General features: G+C 42.0%; 1 protein-coding gene across 1 annotated transcript in view; it reads left to right on the top strand.

Moving 5' to 3' along the window:
* Nucleotides 1-18,307, top strand: part of RUFY1 (RUN and FYVE domain containing 1) — a 372,133-nt gene that overhangs the window by 75,523 nt on the left and 278,303 nt on the right. Inside the window, exon 6 of the mRNA XM_082252884.1 lies at nt 17,622-17,683. Within this exon, the coding sequence (XP_082109010.1) occupies nt 17,622-17,683 (62 nt within the window). The remainder of the gene's footprint in view (nt 1-17,621; nt 17,684-18,307) is intronic.

Here is an 18,307-nt window from a genome sequence, read left to right as displayed (position 1 = left end):
AGGGTAATTTCGCGGCGAATCCGCCACTGGGACCACCCTTATCTGAAAGCCGACCGCCCGCCGTTTAAAAAAAATACCGGGGTTATGGCAGCTATCTGCTGCCATAACCCCAGTATTTAGCTTTTAATGGCCGACGCATATAGTCGTTAGGCGGTCGGTAAGTGGTTGCATGTATATGGCAAACAGGTAACGATGACTGATGGGGTGACAGGTGACGATGACTGATGGGGTGACAGGTGACGATGACTGATGGGGTGACAGGTGACAATGACTGATGGGGTGACAGGGGACGATGAATGATGAGGTGACAGATGACGATGATTGATGAGGTGACAAGTGCCGATGATTGATGGGGTGACAGATGACCATCACTGACGGGGTGACAAGTGACGATTGATGGGGTGACAAGTGACGATCACTGATGGGGTGACAAGTGACGATGATTGATAGGGTGACAGGTGACGATGACTGATGGGGTGACAGGTGACGATGACTGATGGGGTGACAGGTGACGGTGATTGATGGGGTGACAGGTGACGGGCGATGGTCACCGATGGGTGACGGGCGATGGTGCACGGCGGTACTGATGGCAGTTTCTGGTGACCAGTGAACTTTAGGCTACGTTCACATGTGAGCGTAGCGATCATGGGCAGAATCACTGCGATTCTGCCCGCGATCCAGAAATCATTGCAAATTGCGGGACGCCTGTGCGTTGCCCGTGATTTGCAATAGCACCCCAAACGCTGTGCGATGTTGCAGCGGTTTCCGCCTGCCGAATCGTGGTAACATCGCGCAAACAACGCATGACGCCCCAAAGAAACTCTTGTACCTTTTTTGGGCGTCATGCGATGTTTGCGCGATGTTACCGCGATTCGGCAGGCGGAAATGGCGGCAACATCGCACAGCGTTTGGGGTGCTATTGCAAATCACAGGCAACGCACAGGCATCCCGCGATTTGCAATGATTTCCGGATCGCGGGCAGAATTGCTGTGATTCTGCCTGCGATCGCTACGCTCACATGTGAACGTTATGGGTGTCAATTTCTGGGCACTGATGAGGTGACTGTTGGGTGACAGGTGCAATTGGGGGGGGGGGGGCTGAGGACTGTGTGGGGACCTTTATTTTTGTGCTTTTACTTTTACAGGTACACAGAGCAGTAACTCACTGTTTCTAGCTCTGCTCTCCTCACACTGGAAACTGTATGAGGGGAGAAGAGCTAGTAACAGTGAGTTTCACAGCCGATCACATAGTAAACAGTCACTGTCAGTGACTGTTTACTACCGCCGGTGACAGCTGTGTTCCTAGGGAACACAGCGCCACCGACATGACCGCGCTGCGCTCTCCCGATCGCGCATGCGCGGTCATCTTGTGGGCTCCTCCATTGTGATCGGCTGTGTCATTGGAACACAGCCGATCATGTGGGAAATAGCCATGCCCATTGGCTGTTTCCCCCCTGCCGGTGACGGGGGTGTCCCGGGGACACGCCGACACCGGCAGTGCGGGGCGGCGCGCACACGATCGCGCGCCTGCCCTACTTAAAGTGCCGCCGTCATATGACGGCGGCCCAGAACAATGGTCGCACCGCTCCGCCGTAATATGACGGCAGGCGGGTGGCATCTGGTTAAGTGTATTAACCGAGTTTGGATTCCAAAGCTCCGTAAAGGACAGCAATATTAGCCCTATACTCAGACCCTTCTGCTCAGGTACAAAGATCCTCACACGGCTCGAACCATTGGAAAATTGTTAAAAATAACACATCGGTGGTATTACACACCCCTCAAAATTGCAAAATTCTCCCCAAAAGCATCTCCTAACTGCTGGAGAAATTGGGGCAAAACGGGAAGTCTACTTCATACTCTCTGGGACTGCCCTAACCTAACCAGCTTTTGGAAGTAAGTATTCTGCCTAATTTCACAGATAACAGGGATCAATGCCTCCCCAGACAAGGGGCTAGCTATCCTCCTTAAGCTAGGAATAGACAACTACCCACACTCCCTAAGGCCAGTGGTTACCCACATCCTACTAGCAGCAAGAAACACCATTGTTAAGAAATGGAAATCCCAAGACTCCCCAAACTTATCTGAAGTCATTACTGTTAATCTTAACTATGCTAATGAATGCCTACTGGCGATCAACGCACTTAATTGCACTAAATTTGACCAAATATGGTCAATTTGGTCTGAAAAATATGTATCCAAAGTTTGAACCATTGTTGCTCCAGATGATGTTGTATGGATTTAATTTCCTGTATACTATATGCATTATCTTCATGATGTGTACCAAATTTTGTATTGTTTGAAAACTCTTAAAAAAATGTCTAAAAAAAAATGTGCTTGTTTTTAGCAATGTTTTCTTTTCTTCAAATTTTTCTTCAATCAAGGCTCTTTTCTAAATTGCTGCTGAAGGTTTCTCCTTTGCGTGGTTGTCCTCAATCTGGCTTTTGGAAAGTGCCAGACCCCACTGGACATTGCTAGACTAGCCTGGAAGTGACCTTCGGGCACTCCGTTCCAGCTGGGGCACTTTTCAATCTTAGTTGAAGTTAAATTAAGTGTGGAGCACTTTCCAGGTTCAAGGTTGCTGGCCTTTCCTTTGCACTTGCCCTATCTCTGAAGACTTAGTGAGTAGCCTATTGTTTGCCTCTTGCAACTTTGGACACTTCTTGCTATTCAGCCTCTTAGTCACTGACTGCTACCAGCTGTCCAGATGAAGCTTCCTACTTTTGAGTTTATATGTTGCCTAATTAGTTTGCAGCTGCAACATGTCTTTTGGACACAGGCTGGTAGAGCAGTCCCATTGTACCAGATGCCATTGGCTTACTTTCTACTAGCGGGTTGGGGGCTGCTTGCATAGTGCCTACATCCTGTTGTCCCCTACTGTTGGCCTATCCCATTTACTGCAACCCTTTCACTGTTTTGGAAGCGGAAAGAGGAATTAGGCCCCATCTTGCTTCTCAAACTTTAAATGTCTCCATTTTGGTCTAAAATTCAGGACAGAATCAACCAGATCTTTCAGTGCCTCCCATCCTAAGGAAGACTTACTGGTTTCTGTGGGCATATACGATTCCTATTTCCATGGACCCATCACTCTAGTGCACCAGTATATTTTCTGAGGTTTGCTGTAGGGCCTCTGCACTACCAATTTGTGGCCCTGCCACTCAACCTCTCTTTGATACCTTGGGTGTTTACCAAGGTGCGGGTTCTAGTGTTAGCCCTGTTTTGCTATCATGGCATTCCCATTATGCGATACTTAGATGTTTGCTTGGTAAGGGAACAGTTGGTATGGTCTCTGGCAGACAACATATCCTTTACTGTGCAGATGTTACAGAAGCTTAGGTGAACCCTGAACCTTTTAAAAAAAGTAGCTGGAACTAACTCCTTACTTGAAGTATCTAAGTCTGGTTCTGGACACGACTCAGGCCAGGGTGCTTCTTCCCCAAAATAAGCCTTAGGCTCTCAGATTTCAGGCCCAAGCTCTTGAGTGCAGAAGCTATCACTCTTGGGGCTGAGGATTGCCTCAATTAAAGCAGTTGTTTTTGTTGAGTTTCACTCCAGACCTATACAATACAGTGTTCAACTGGCACTGATGATGTATGTATCACAAATTATGGTATTGGTTGGTTTAGGGGATAATCGCCCCCTTATGATTTTATAATAGAAATAATCACATAGGAGTGTAATTCACGATAATGGGAAAGAGGGAAAAATTGGGGTTCTTTTTTTTTTTCTCTTTTTTTCCCCCTCAATACAGGGGAATCATGACACTGGGGTGTAGAAAGGTTTTTGAGATGGGACATATCTCCCCTTAATGATTGATAATATGAATTAATCACTTAGGGGTATAATTCACGATAATATGATGGAGGAGGGAGGGAGAATATTTTCTCCAAAGGTTGTTAATTCAATTCACTGATGGCAAATCTGGAGAACATATGAGGAGGTGGGGGGGAGGAAGAGGCAAAGTTTTTATAATTGAAAATGTTAGAAATGAAAGAGAGAATAATTTTTTGGGTTCTTTCCCCATTTCTTCTTTTGTCTTATTTTTACTTTGTATGTGTTTTTGAAAAATGTAATAAAAATATATAATATAAAAAAAAAAACTGACACTGATGAGGTTATCCCTGGCTTGGTGGCTCTGGAATCAAGCCCTGGAGTCAGGAAAATCTTTCATTTTTTTGGAAAGTTCTCATGACGAACACCAGTCTGTTGGGCTTAGGAGAAGTTGGGCACCTTGACAGTGTACGGGCCTTGGTTGTCAGAGGAATGTTGTCATCTCATAAACGTCTTGGAGCTTTGGGCAATTTCGCTGTCTCTTCAGCACTGAACCAAACTATTGGGGGACTATCCAATCCGGAAACAGTTGGAAACACCACAGTGGTGCCATAAATCAATCTTGCTGCGGCAAGGGTGATAGAGCAGTATTGCATGTTCCAGCCTTGTCAGCCATGTATGTTCCAGGTGTAGACAATTGGCAGGTACATTTTCTAAGCCACCATTGGTGCACCTGAAAGAGAGTGTAGGTGTTCCAGGATCTGTTCTCACGGGTGAGATTCTTCTGTGCCTGCTCCCCAGGGTTAAGATGAAGGATATTCCAGTGATCCTCATGGCTGCAAACTGATCTAGGCGGATGTAGTATGCCGACAGAGTAAGCAGACAGACTTGATCATCATGAATCTATTGTCCTAATGGCTTATTTGCCATTCTGTTTCTCGGTTGCTGGCTTTAACAGCATGGAGTTTCGAGCCCAGAGTTTGGGCAGAGGCATTTCTGAGTCTTTTATTCTTATGATGCTGTGTTTAGATCAGCATTTCACTCTCCGCACCATCATTGTTACATAGTTAGGTTAAAAAGAAAAAAAAAGTCCATCTAGTGCAACCAAGAAAAGAGAGAAAAAAAAAAATCATACAATCCCATATACACAATCCTATACTTACAGTTGATCCAGAGGAAATCAAAAAACCCCAGCAAAGCATGATCCAGTTTGCTACAGCAGGGAAAAAAATACCTTCCTGATCCCCCGAGAGGCAATCGGATATTTCCTGGATCAACTTTACCTATAAATGTTGGTAACCAGTTATAATATGTACATTGGAGGAAGAATCCATGCCTTTTTTAAAGCAATCTATGGAGCTGACCTGAACCAGCTCTTGAAGGAGTCTTTTCCACATTTTCACTACTCATTTTCTTACTGTGAAGAAACCTTTCCGTATTTGGAGATGAAGACGTAAAGAGTGCCCCTTTTGTCCTCTGATATGACCTTAAAGTGAATAAGTCAACACCAAGTTAACTATATGGACCACTTATGTATTTGTACACGTTGATCATATCCCCCCCTTAATCGCGTAAGGACCGGAAGGTTTTACCCCCTTAATGACCAGGCCATTTTTTTTTTTTTTGCACTTTGTCACTGTGTTACTTTAACTGGTAATTGCACAGTCATGCAATGCTGTAACCAAACAGAATGTCCTTTTTTTTTCCCCACAAATAGAGCTTTCCTTTGGTGGTATTTGATCACCTCTGCGGTTTGAATTTTTGTGTGATCTAAACGAAAAAAGACCAAAAATTTTGAGAAATAAATTTTTAACTTTCTTTGAAAAAAATAACCAATAAACTCAATTTTTGTCATACATTTAGGCCAAAATGTATTTAGCTACATGTCTTTGATAACAAAAAAATCTCAATATAGCATCTACCAACTATGGTGTATATACTGGAATTTACATAGCTTTTACTTTCTGACTGCCTATTTCATTTCTTGAAGTGCTAAAATGGCAGGGCAGTACAAACCCCTCCCCCCAAAAAAAAAAAAATTACCCATTTTTGCAAAGTAGCCCCCCCCCCCCCCCAAGGATTTTCCGGAGAGGCATGTTAAGCCCATTGAATTTTTACATTTTTAAATTTTTTTTGTCACAGGTGTTTGAAAAATGTATATATATTTTTTTTACACAAAGTTGTCATTGAAATTATATATTGCTCACGCATTCCATGGGTATATGTGGAATTACACCCCAAAATACATTCTGCTGCTTCTCCTGAGTATGGGGATACCCCATGTGTGAGACTTTTTGGCAGTCTAGCCGCATACAGGACCCTGAAATCCAACCACTGCCTTTAGGCTTTCTAAGGGTGTAAATTGTTGATTTCACTCTTCACTACCTATCACAGTTTCAGAGGCCATGAAATGCCAAGATAGCACCACCCCTTCCCCCCCCCCCCCCCATGGACCCCTTTTTGGAAAGTAGACACTAAGTTATTTGCTGAGAGGCATGCTGAGTATTTTGCAGATCTCGCTTTTTGTCACAAGAGTTTTGGAAATTGAAAAAATAAAAAATAAAATACATTTTCCTTTTCTTTCTTCATTTTCCAAAAACAAATGTGAGTTGCAAAATACTCACCATGCCTCTTAGAAAATACCTTGGGGTGTCTACTTTCTGAAAAGGGGTCATTTGGGGGGGGGGGGGGTTTGTGCTATCTTGGCATTTCATGTCCTTCAAAACTGTGATAGGTAGTGAGGAGTGAAATCAGAAATTTACGCCCTTAGAAAGCCTGAAGGCTTGTAAAAGCAGTTGAGCGGCTAATTAGCCGCTAGGATTGCTTTTACATGAAAGCCGACCGCTGGCTGTAAAAAAACAATACCAGGATGATGCCTAAATCTGCAGGCATCATACTGGTATGTTATAAATAATTTGTGCGCTAAACTAATATAAGTGATTACAATGAATCAACTCTAAATAACAAAAACACAGTGATTAATATATAAATATAAAAAGTTTTCTAAATGACAGTCCAAAATAAAGTCCATCAAAGTATATCCAAACTGTGTCAGTGATTTGAATCAACAGTCTCACATCTATTGATTCAAATCAATGACACAGTTTGGATATACTTTGATGGACTTTATTTTGGACTGTCATTTAGAAAACTTTTTATATTTATATATTATCACTGTGTTTTTGTTATTTAGAGTTGATTCATTTTAATCACTTATGTTAGTTTAGCGCGCCAATTATTTATAACACACTATTACACTTGGCACAGTATCTTGGTTGCAGCTTTACCACATCAAGTTATCAGCGCACCCTTTATTTTATTTTATCATACTGGTATGAGCAATCAAAGTCCAAGGATGTACCAGTCCGTTGCTGGTCCTTGTCGGGCATATATCTTAAAGTTCTTTTTTTTTCATGCAGCCTGTGGGCTTAATGAAAAAAAGAGAGCCTAAGAGATTTCTCCATTCACATCGATCAATGTGGATGAAGAAATCCCTGCCAATAAGTGTGTGGTATGTCCACCATTAAACCTCCCAGCATCCACCCACTTCTAATTATGGGCATACATGCAATGTTCTTTTTTTTTTTCCCTTCAGCCCATGGGCTGAAGGAAAAAAAAGAACATAGCAGATTCTTCCGTTCACATTGATCAATGTGGATGAAGAAATCTCTGCTAAGAAAAATGTTAAAAAATATATGGTGAAGCATAGGGGAGATCCACCCCCTGTGTCCACCCCATCTCCTACGCCATGTATGCTCTTTTTTTTTAACTGTGGTGGGGAAATAATCTCCTACACCACTGCAATCATTGATTTATGTATAAACTGAGAGCAAACGCTGTTGCTGTCAGAATAAACAAATCAGTGCTGCAGCTGATGGGCGTACCGGCAAAGCAGACAATTGTTAACAATATAACATTACAATATAATAGTATACAGTGCAGTAAAACAGTAGAATGGTGGTATCTGCAAAGAAAATTATGGTTAACAATGAAAAACACAGCAAAATTAAAACAATACATTATAATAGCATACAGTACAGTAAAACCGTAGAATGGTGGAATCTGCAACGCAAACTATGGTTAAGAATAAAAAACAGTAACAAAACATTACAATATAGCAGTATATTCTAAAAGTACAGTAAAACAGTAAGAACAGAAAATTAACTCAATAAAAGGACAACTATTGGGGGGAAGCCCCGACGATTAGCTCACACGATGCCACATGCGCCAATTACAGAATCAAAAAGGTGACTAAAAAGTGGCAAGCTTGTATAATAATTGTCCTTGTTTAAATGGTACCCCTTTCCGAATAGGGATGGCACCAAGTTCCAAACAATCTTGCCGCTGCTCCCCATGTAATCTGGGAAGTTGGGGGGCTCCACATTGCTATCTTTTCCCTAGTAAATACGGAAATTACATGTATAGCCTGTTGCCCTGTCAAAGAGCTTTTACATCTTGACCCCATACCTGGCACAGAGCTTTTACATCTTGACCCCATACCTGGCATGCTTCCTGGGGAGAAACTGTTTTAAAACAAGGCAACCAGAAATTTAATCAGGGACTCATCAACACAGACAGCTTGTTGGGGCGTATACAAGGCTGCAAAGTTTTGGTTGAAGTGATTTACAAAGGGCCGAATTTTGTGGAACCGGTCATATCCAGGGTCACCCTGAGAATGACAGAGTTCATTGTCATTGAAATGCATGAACAGCATAATTTTCTTGTATGTAGTCCTTGCCATGTCAGCAGAGAACACGGGCATATGATGAATTGGGTCAGTGGACAAATATGACCGCAACTCACTTTTATTTTTTTAAGTAATGCCCATGATGAGGGATAGGCCCAGAAAGGTTTTCATTTTGTAAACAGTGATACGTTTCCATGCAAATTCTCTGGCAAGGGTCAAATTTGGATTTGCGGCTATAAGATGATCGGCATATAAATTGCTTTGGTCCATAATAGATCTGTACAGATCTTCTGTGAAAAACAGCTCATAAAAATCAAGGGGAGTAAAATCGTCTGTTTACACCTGAATTCCGGGATGGCCAGTGAATGGGGGGAAGAACGGGCGCTGCAGAAGTGGGCTCCCAATCGGGTATTTCAAGCTCATCAAGAAGGACGCCTGTCTTCGATTTCTTGGTGGCTGCGGGACACTACTTGTGCTAGCCACAGCACCAGCTTGAACTGCAATTATGGGACTCGCCACATCATCAAGTGTTACTGCAGCGCTGGTTTGACTACGACCAGGATGTAGTAGGCCGCTGGTGCTTGCCAGTTCACCAATAGGTTGAGTGGCTCTAGTAATGACACTCTGCTGCATTTGAAAACCCTGCGATTGTTGCACCTCAGCAACAGAAGAATGGGGTCGGGTACACCTGACCTTAGCAGGGACCACCACTCCGTCGCCAAGAGCTTTCTGTCAGGATGCCGCTGCTCTCATAGGTTCGAATACTGAGCCTGAGTCTGACAGTGAGGCTTCCCCATCGCTCTCATCTGTCATGCTCAGCATCGAGTAGGCCTCTTCACTAGTGTTCCTCAGTTTGGACATTTTGGCCAATAATTTATAGGTACCTAGTGTGATTCCCAGGTAAAAAAGCACCTGATTGCCAAGGACTGTTTGAACCTCTACCAAAAGATTTAACTGCTAGTGCTAGCAGAGATCAGGCCTGACTCTGCTAACGCTGCAGTTTATTGTGCTGTGTATCGAAAGTGACAGTGATCTGCTGATACTGCACTTCTTGGGCCCCTGGGCAAAGGGGCTAAACGCAGGTGCTGACAGGTGTCGGGGTTGATCCTGCTAACGCTGCATTTTGGGAACACTATTCTTAAACTATTGGGGACGCTAGTATAGTTCTGATCAGATCAAAGATATTGATCCGTTCAGACACTATACTAGTAATGGAGGTGTTTAGTGTGTGTGTGTGTGTGTATTTGTGTGTCACTGGCAATCAAAGGGTAAAATGTATTACTAAATATGTGACAGGCAATCTGATGCTGTCCTGGATTGACGCTAACTAACTTTAATGCTAACTAATAGTGACACTATGACAAGAGACTGAAGGGGTTAACTGGGGTTGATCAGGGGGGTATGATCCTGCTAACGCTGCATTTTGGGAACACCATTCTAAACTATTGGGGACGCTAGTAGAGTTCTGATCAAATCAAAGATATTGATCCGTTCAGACACTATACTAGTAATGGAGGTGTTAAGTGTGTGTGTGTTCGTGTGTCACTGGCAATCAAAGGGTTAAAATGTATTACTAAATATATGACAGGCAATCTGATGCTGTCCTGGATTGACGCTAACTAATAGTGACACTATGACAGGAGACTGAAGGGGTTAACTGGGGTTGATCAGGGGGGTAAATCTTTATTAGGGAATATGTAGCGGGTACCCCAAACCTATCTGGGACTGCTGCCAACTACTACTAACTGCCTCTCACGCTAACTTGCGTCACAAGTGACTCTAATACAGTGATCAGTAAATTATCTGTATACTGTATATAGGGACACTGACAGGGATTGAAAGGGTTAACAGGGGGTGACAAATGTGCCTATGTTTACTGGTGTCAGTGTAGTGCTTGTGTACTCACTGTCTGATATTCTCTTCTCTCAGGCTGGAACTGAAAAGGGCTCCAGGAGCGAAGATTGCATCATTTCCTGTGCCTGTGTTTACATTACACAGGCACAGGGCGTTCGGCATTTGTTCAGAGCCGATCACCAGGTCCGGGCCAAAAATCAATTCTGAACCAAATCAGCACATTGCGGGGACAGCAGTCGGCAACTGGTTAATCTCCTCTTCTCAAAAATATTAATTCTGTTCCTCTAATCTTTCCTTATAGCTGAGCTCCTCCTTTGCCTTTCATCTTAACCAGGGCATTGTTGTTCGATCCCTATGTCCAGCTTTGGTTCATCAAAAAGAAATTTGGTTCGGGCCATTTAAATCTATCTTCTTTCTTTCAGAAAAACGGATTCTTCTTTTTGCCAGGATGAGCCCTGAAAAAGCACCATGGCTTCTCTTTCCATCATCTCTTGGTGGCTCACATATGGCACTTTTCCACTGCAAGTACCAGCTCGGCTCCACTCGGCACTGCTTGGCCCTGCTCGGCTCAGTTTGCTTTTCCACTGCGTGTTACGAGTCGGCACGTTTCAGCACTGTATAGGCTCTACTCAGCTCGGTTTGCTTTTCCACTAAAGTAGTAAGTGGGTGGGATTACAACGATTCTCTGACTAATCAGTGGCTAGTAGTGACAAACAATCAAGGCGGCATGCAAAGGATTGTGGGATATGGTCTAGGTACGGCCTGATTGGAACCCCAACCGAGGTGGTACTGTTTAAGCGAACCGTACCAAGCCGTACCATGTAGTGGAAAAGCGTCGCTGTACCAAACCGTACCAAACCGTTCTAACACATACCATGCAGTACCATGCAGTGGAAAAGCGCCAAACCGAGCCAAACTGATCCGTTCCATGCATTGGAAAATGGCCAATAGATCATCGTTTAAGCCTATGATCTCAGAGATCTGTTTCCTCCTTTCTGGTTAAGGCTCACTCCACTAAATCTCTGAGCGCCTCTTGGGCTTTTCAGCATCAGGCAACTATTCCCCAAATTTTTATGGCTGTCGTCCCGTCTTCTGTTCACACATTCTCCAAGTTGACTCTGGTGGATGTTTTTCCTCAACTGATGCCCAGCTTTGGGCATAAGATCCTTCAGCTGTCTGTTTGAGCTGCAGGCAATCCCCAGTTTACTGTTTACATTAGGCCTGTTAGCGATTGTTTGCTGTGTTGCCAACCCCTCAGTTGGACTTGTTTTGGATGTCCTGAAGATTTACGAATTTCTATGTCCATCATTGAACTAAAAGAAAATGTTTTTATTGTGCTTACTAAAAAATCCTTTGGAAGACATTGTAGGACATGGGTCCCACCCCTCTTTTTCATGGTCATGCTCTTGGTAATGCTTTGTTACAAAAGTAAGCCACGTTGGTAGTAGGAGAGCTTATACCCTGTTGCCAGTGTCCAGTCCTCTTGTAGATGGCAATATAACCCAAAGGTTTAAGACAACTTGTTTCCATCAATGGATTTCAAGCAACGGATCCTAGGTTAAGTACAGGAATTCAATTTTTAAGTTGAAACAGTCTTATTTCTTTTTAACCTGTTTGCCATGGTCCTGCTGTACATTAAAGTGGATGTAAACCATCACACATACCCAGTGAAGTGAACAGCCTCAGATAAAACACAGAGAGGAAACAAATCTCCCTACAGTTTTACTTGTATATGTGCTGTCTTCTGCTTTCTAGACTGTTTAGAAAGTGCACTTTCTGTGAGAATGTTCTCATCCCGATTCACCTGTGGGAGGGAAGTTTGGCCATACACTGTGTGACAGCTGATTGGAGGAAAAGGCGCACACACCCCCTCTCCACATAGGAAGAAACATGAGGAGCTGTGCTGTGAAAAGACAAGCTATCTGTGAAATGACAAGCTGTCTGCTAATCTATTTATAGCATGCACCCAGACACAATATTCAGCCTGGTTTTATCTCAGTTGATGGAGAACTTGTCAGAAGTTATCATGCTTATAACAAAAGAACAAGCAGGAGAAAGCTACAGTACTTAGGGCTTTGAAGAGAGAGAGAAGTAAACGCTACAGATATATGTGCCCAGGTCAAATTCCATGAATGGGGTGTACATCTACTTTAGGTTGTTCCAGGCTGGGGAACTACAGCCATTGTACTAGACAATGTTTAATATCTAGAAATCTAAACTATATGCACTTGTTTATCGACCGTACATTGTGAATGTGTGCATCAAAATCTACACATATTTGATTTCTGGCATTCAGAATATTAGGCGGAAATATTCAAAATAGTATTAATTATACAAAATATGTTGCGTATTAAAATAAAGCTGCATTTTTTGGGATTTTAATTATTTTATCTGCCTTTTATAAAAAGTAATTTAAGCACAAATAAAGTCTCCAAATGTGTTAAAAATGGTGTGAAAATAATATTGATGTGCAATGTAATTAAAATGTTGAGTAAATACGAAACTGTAAAACATTGGTCTGATTATGAAGGTCTTGATTACCCAGAGACTTAAAAGATTTTGCCCACCATAAAGGTAAGTATAATCCTTCTATTAAAGGGTTCTTTTTCTGCTGGTGACAGGGTCTTTTTTCATGCATAATGATAAAGGTACAGTATCTCACAAAAGTGAGTATACCCCTCACATTTTTGGGACCTCATGTGACAACACTGAAGAAATGACACTTTGCTACAATGTAAGGTAGGGAGTGTAAAGCTTGTATAAGAGTGTAAATTTGCTGTCCCCTCAAAATAACTCAACACACAGCCATTAATGTCTAAACCGCTGGCAACAAAAGTGAGTACACCCCTAAGTGAAAATGTCAAAATCGGGTACCATTATTTTCCAGCACTGCCTTAGCCCTCTTGGCATGGAGTTCACCAGAGCTTCACAGGTTACCACTGGAGTCCTTCCAATCCTCCATGACGATATCACAGAGCTGGTGGATGTTAGAGACCTTGCACTCCTCCACCTTCCGTTTGAGGATTCCCCACAGATGCTCAATAGGGTTTAGTTCTGGAGACATGCTTTTTGAGTCCAGCACCTTTACCCTCAGCTTCTTTAGCAAGGCAGTGGTCATTTTGGAGGTGTGTTTGGGGTCGTTATGTTGGAATACTGCCCTGCAGCCCAGTCTCTGAAGGGAGGGGCTCATGCTCTGCTTCAGTATGTCACAGTACATGTTGGCATTCATGGTTCCCTCAATGAACTGCGGAAGCACTTATGCAGCCCCAGACCATGACACTCCCTACATGCTTGACTTTAGGTAAGAGACACTTATTGTCTTTTTACTCCAGACCTGGTTGACACCACACACGCTTGACACAATCTGAACCAAATACATTTATCTTGGTCTCATAAAACCACAGGACATGGTTCCAGTAATCCATGTCCTTAGTCTGCTTATGTTCAAGGCTTTCTTGTTTATCATCTTTAGAAGAGTCTTCCTTCTGGGACGACAGCCATGCAGACCAATTTGATGCAGTGTGTGGCGTATGGTCTTATCACAGACAGGCTGACCCCCCCACCCCTTCAAACTATGCAGCAATGCTGGCAGCACTCATATGTCTATTTCCCAAAGACAACCTCTGAATTTGACGCTGAGCATGTTCACTCGACTTTATGTAGAGCAACAATCCTTTTTTTAGATCCTCAGAGAGTTCTTTGTCATGAGACCTTGTAACACTAACGAGTCACATGACACCGGGGAGGGAAAATTGCTAATTGGGCTCAATTTGGACATTTTCACTTAGGGGTGTACTCACTTTTGTTGCCAGCGGTTTAGACATTAATGGCTGTGTGTTGAGTTATTTTGAGGGGACATCAAATTTACACTGTAATACAAGCTGTACAATCACTACTTTACATTGTAGCAAAGTTTCATTTCTTCAGTGTAGTCACATGAAAAGCTATATTAAAGTATTTACAAAAGTGTGAGGGTGTACTCACTTTTGTGAGATACTGTAAATAATTATTTGTGTTTATACTATTTACTTTTTTTTTTTTAAAGAAAAGCTTAAGCTTAAAGGCGAAGTTCACCTTTATGAAAAAATAATGAATGCACATATTTTTCCAGGAAAAAAGGTGCATTGTTTGTTTTTTCACATGAGCCTGCACAGCATTGCACCAGCAGTAAGGCCCCTTTCACACTTGTGCGACTTGAAAGTCGTGCGATTTTACCGTGATTTTGATGCGATTTTGACTGGGTTTGAAGTAATGCCTATGTCTTTGGACCTCAAAATGCATTAAAATCAGGCCAAAGTAGTGCAGGGACTACTTTGAAGTTGCTGGAAACTTTAAGTTGCGCATATATGAATGGGTATCATTGGAAAACCCATTGGTGTCCAAAGTTGCATGATAAGTGGCGCAAGTGTGAAAGGGGCCTAAGTGGATCGCGGGTGCAGTGTCAGGCTCCTGCAAAAACTGGTTACAGCTCTGGGCCCATACCTCTGTACGGGCTGTCAGTTTCAGATCTGAAACTACAAGTCTGTCTGCCGCGGTGGCATGTGACACTCTAGGCTCCATGTACACGGGACGTTGTTAAAAGTCCCTTTGAATGCTGGAATTTTTAGGACGTTTGAAACGTCCGTTCGGTCGCGTTTGTACCCGCGTTTAGCGGGCGTTTAGCTGCGTTTGCGTTTAGATCGTTCCTAGAGGTCAAAAAAATTATTCCCCTTTAGAATAGAAAAATGCGAACGCTAAACGCAGGGCATTGCGTTCAGATGCGTTCGGACGCGTTTAGACGCGTTCGGACGCGTTTGTGCGTTTGAAACGCCTGGAAACACATGTTCGAATGCAAATAATTGCGTTCTAAAAAAAGTCCCTGAACTCAACTGCCTGCAAATGACTGTAAACGACCTGGTGTACATGGACAGATAAGATAAAATGTAGATGGGTTCAGGGGCTTCTGAAAAAAACGCCCAACTGCTCCTAAACGACCATTTCCAGCGTCCCGTGTACATGGACCCTAAATAGAGTTGCAACATGTAACATTTTCAAACGATGTACCTATCCTTTAAATAAACCGAAAAAAGAAAATGTTATATCTGCATCTATAAGTGTCAAGCACTTGCAGTAAATGGAAAATATATATATATATATATATATATATATATATATATATATATATATATATATATATATATATATATATATATATATATATTTTCTTTTACCAAGTACAAATCTCTAAAGCTGCTGTACTTTAATGTGAATCTCATTAATCTAACATAAAATAAAATATTGCTTTTGGTGCCGCTTAAAGTAGAGATGAAAGCATATTCCTGTGTTCCAGAGTGTTGGGTGCAGGCTTTTCCTAATACCAACCTGGAGGGCTAGAAAATGTAAAGAGGAAAAGATGGCCGCTACTCCAGGCCAGCCCAGGTGAATAAACGATAAGGAGCTACCTCAGCCTACATGTCTCCTCCAAACCACTCACCCTGATGCATTTCCCTCCGCCTGTCGGGGATTAGCAATTGGGACCTTATGACTAAACCCCGATGAGCGAGGCGAAACGCACCAGTGTGTGGGGTTTGGTGGAGACATGTAGGCTGAGGCCGCTGTCTATTGTTTAATGTTTGACCTGTGGGGGTCGGGAGTAGTAGCGATCCTTTCTTTACATAGAATAAAATTTGTGTTTACATAGCTGTACATATTTTTGTATTCAATTAGTATTTGTGTTGAAACCCTTACTGCCGGTTCACACTACCGCGGCACGACTTCGGGGGCGACCTGTGAAGTCGCGTGCACCGCGACTTCGGCGAGACTTGCATAGACTTCATATAATGAATGTCAATGCAAGCCGCTCCGATGTCGCCCCGAAGTAGTACAGGAACTATTATCTAAGTCAGTTAGATTCCCGTAGCACTGCATGGACCGCGACTTGTCAGGCTGACCAGTCGCCTGACAAGTCGCGGTAGTGTGAATGGGCACAAAAAGTGTTTTTTTTTTTTTTTGTTTTCTTTTTTGTTTTTACCTTTTCAAGTTGAAGGTCACAGAATATGAGTATTTATGATGGTTTTACATTTTGTTAAATGTTCTAATGCCTTTGAATATCTGTGGGTAACTTTCAGTGAGCAATCTCCCTCCTTCAGGTTCTTGGGTTAATGAAGCAGATATACATGCAAAAACAAAAAAGGCATTTATTACCAATATACCATGTAATGAAAATGAGCAAAAGCAGACATGTTTGAAATGTAATCTGTGTAACAACCATGGCTCCAAGAAAGGAATGTAAACACAAAGGGACAGAAAAATGCGTTTTTTTTTTTTTTTTTTTACACCGGAATATTCTACCAGTTTTCTGTATTGGGTAGAACTGACTGTTATAGAGATGCAGTAATGCAATGATAACAAAGTTGTTAAAGCAGAACTACACTCCCCTCCACTCCAGCTTTGTGGTTTCCATGAGCTCCCTATTTGGCCGCTGACATCTTTAGACGGTCCTCTTCCAGGTTCCATTCTTCCGCCATTTTAATTTGCCGGGCCAAGATGACGTCACTCTCGCACATGCTTGGGAGTTCATCTCGATAGATGTAAAAATCTTACAAGCAGCTTAGTGTAACTCAATGCAGGTAAGAAACTGCAGAGTACAAAATCTAGTGCAGCTGTGCATGGTGGCCAATCAGCTTCTAACTTTAGCTTTTGTTCAATTAAGTTTTGACAAAAAAAAAATTAAAAAATGGAAGCTGATTTGTTTCTATGCAGAGCTGGACCAGATTTTGGACTCTCCAGTTTTAGTAAATCAGCCCCAAAGAGTGTCTGTTCTGCATTTAAAAATAAAAAAAAAGCCTGCCTGTTTGTAAACTTCCATTTTAAACCTTTTCATACATGCATATGTGTAGCATAAATCCAGTTTCCTTTTAGGAAAGCCTACATTTAGTCCCCATTCTGTCATGTAATTTGAGAGATTTAGATTGCATGATAAGTCACACCTTATTGTCCACAATGGAACTGTTCATATCGGTGTGACCCTGACTTTGCAGTTATGCACTGATTTGTAAAAAAGGTTCCTGCGTTCTTTTTTTGTGACTTCAGGTATGACTTGCATAGACATCTGTGCATGAAGTCGCAGAAATGTCAGCCAAGTTGCACCTGAAGTGGCAGTTTTGAAATCGTGCGACTTCACTTGAAGTTGTACGATTTCAAAGTTGGATTCAGTGTGAACGGGAGCTTAAACTTACTGTTGTATCTTTTTGGCAAAGGTGTCAGTGCTATATACAGATACATTCACTTGTAAATATTTTTTCTAATTTTTTTATTTTGTTTTGTTTTGTTAGGTTGGAGTCATTGACTTTTCTTTCTATCTTAAGGATATACAGCTAAATGATAATGACAGCAAGTATGTATTCCATGATACATTTTTATTTTACTTTTCTGTGTATTAGATATGACTTTTTATTTACATTTTTGTGAACTTTTACTGTTTTTTTTTTTTTTTTTAATCTATAATTTTTATCTAATCATGCAACAATATCTATAAACACTCTGGTATGTCTGTTCATTAATCAGTCCTTTTGTACGCAACAGATTGCAGTTGGATAATTCACGAAGGCTAGTTTGAATAATGCAAAAATGTAACTTAGAGTGCAGGTGATGGAAAAAGTTGCATTAGTAGTAGCTGTTGGAATATACAGTTGTGTTCATAGGTTTACATACGCTGGCAGAATTTATGATTTCTTGGCCATTATTCAGAGAATATGAATGATAACACAAAAACCTTTCTTTCACTCATGGTTAGTGTTTGGCTGAAGCCATTTATTATCAATCAACTGTGTTTACTCTTTTTAAATCATAATGACAACAGAAACTACCCAAATGACCCTGATCAAAAGTTTACATACCCCAGTTCCTAATACTGTGTATTACCCCTTTTAACGTCAATGACAGCTTGAAGTCTTTTGTGGTTTTTGTGGATGAGGCTCTTTATCTTCTTAGATGGTAAAGCTGCCAATTCTTCTGGCAA

Source organism: Pelophylax lessonae, assembly GCF_965119305.1.
Source record: "Pelophylax lessonae genome assembly, chromosome: 4".
NCBI classification, from domain to species: domain Eukaryota; kingdom Metazoa; phylum Chordata; class Amphibia; order Anura; family Ranidae; genus Pelophylax; species Pelophylax lessonae.
Note: the sequence above shows the minus strand (reverse complement) of the source record. Positions and strands in the feature narration are given on the sequence as shown.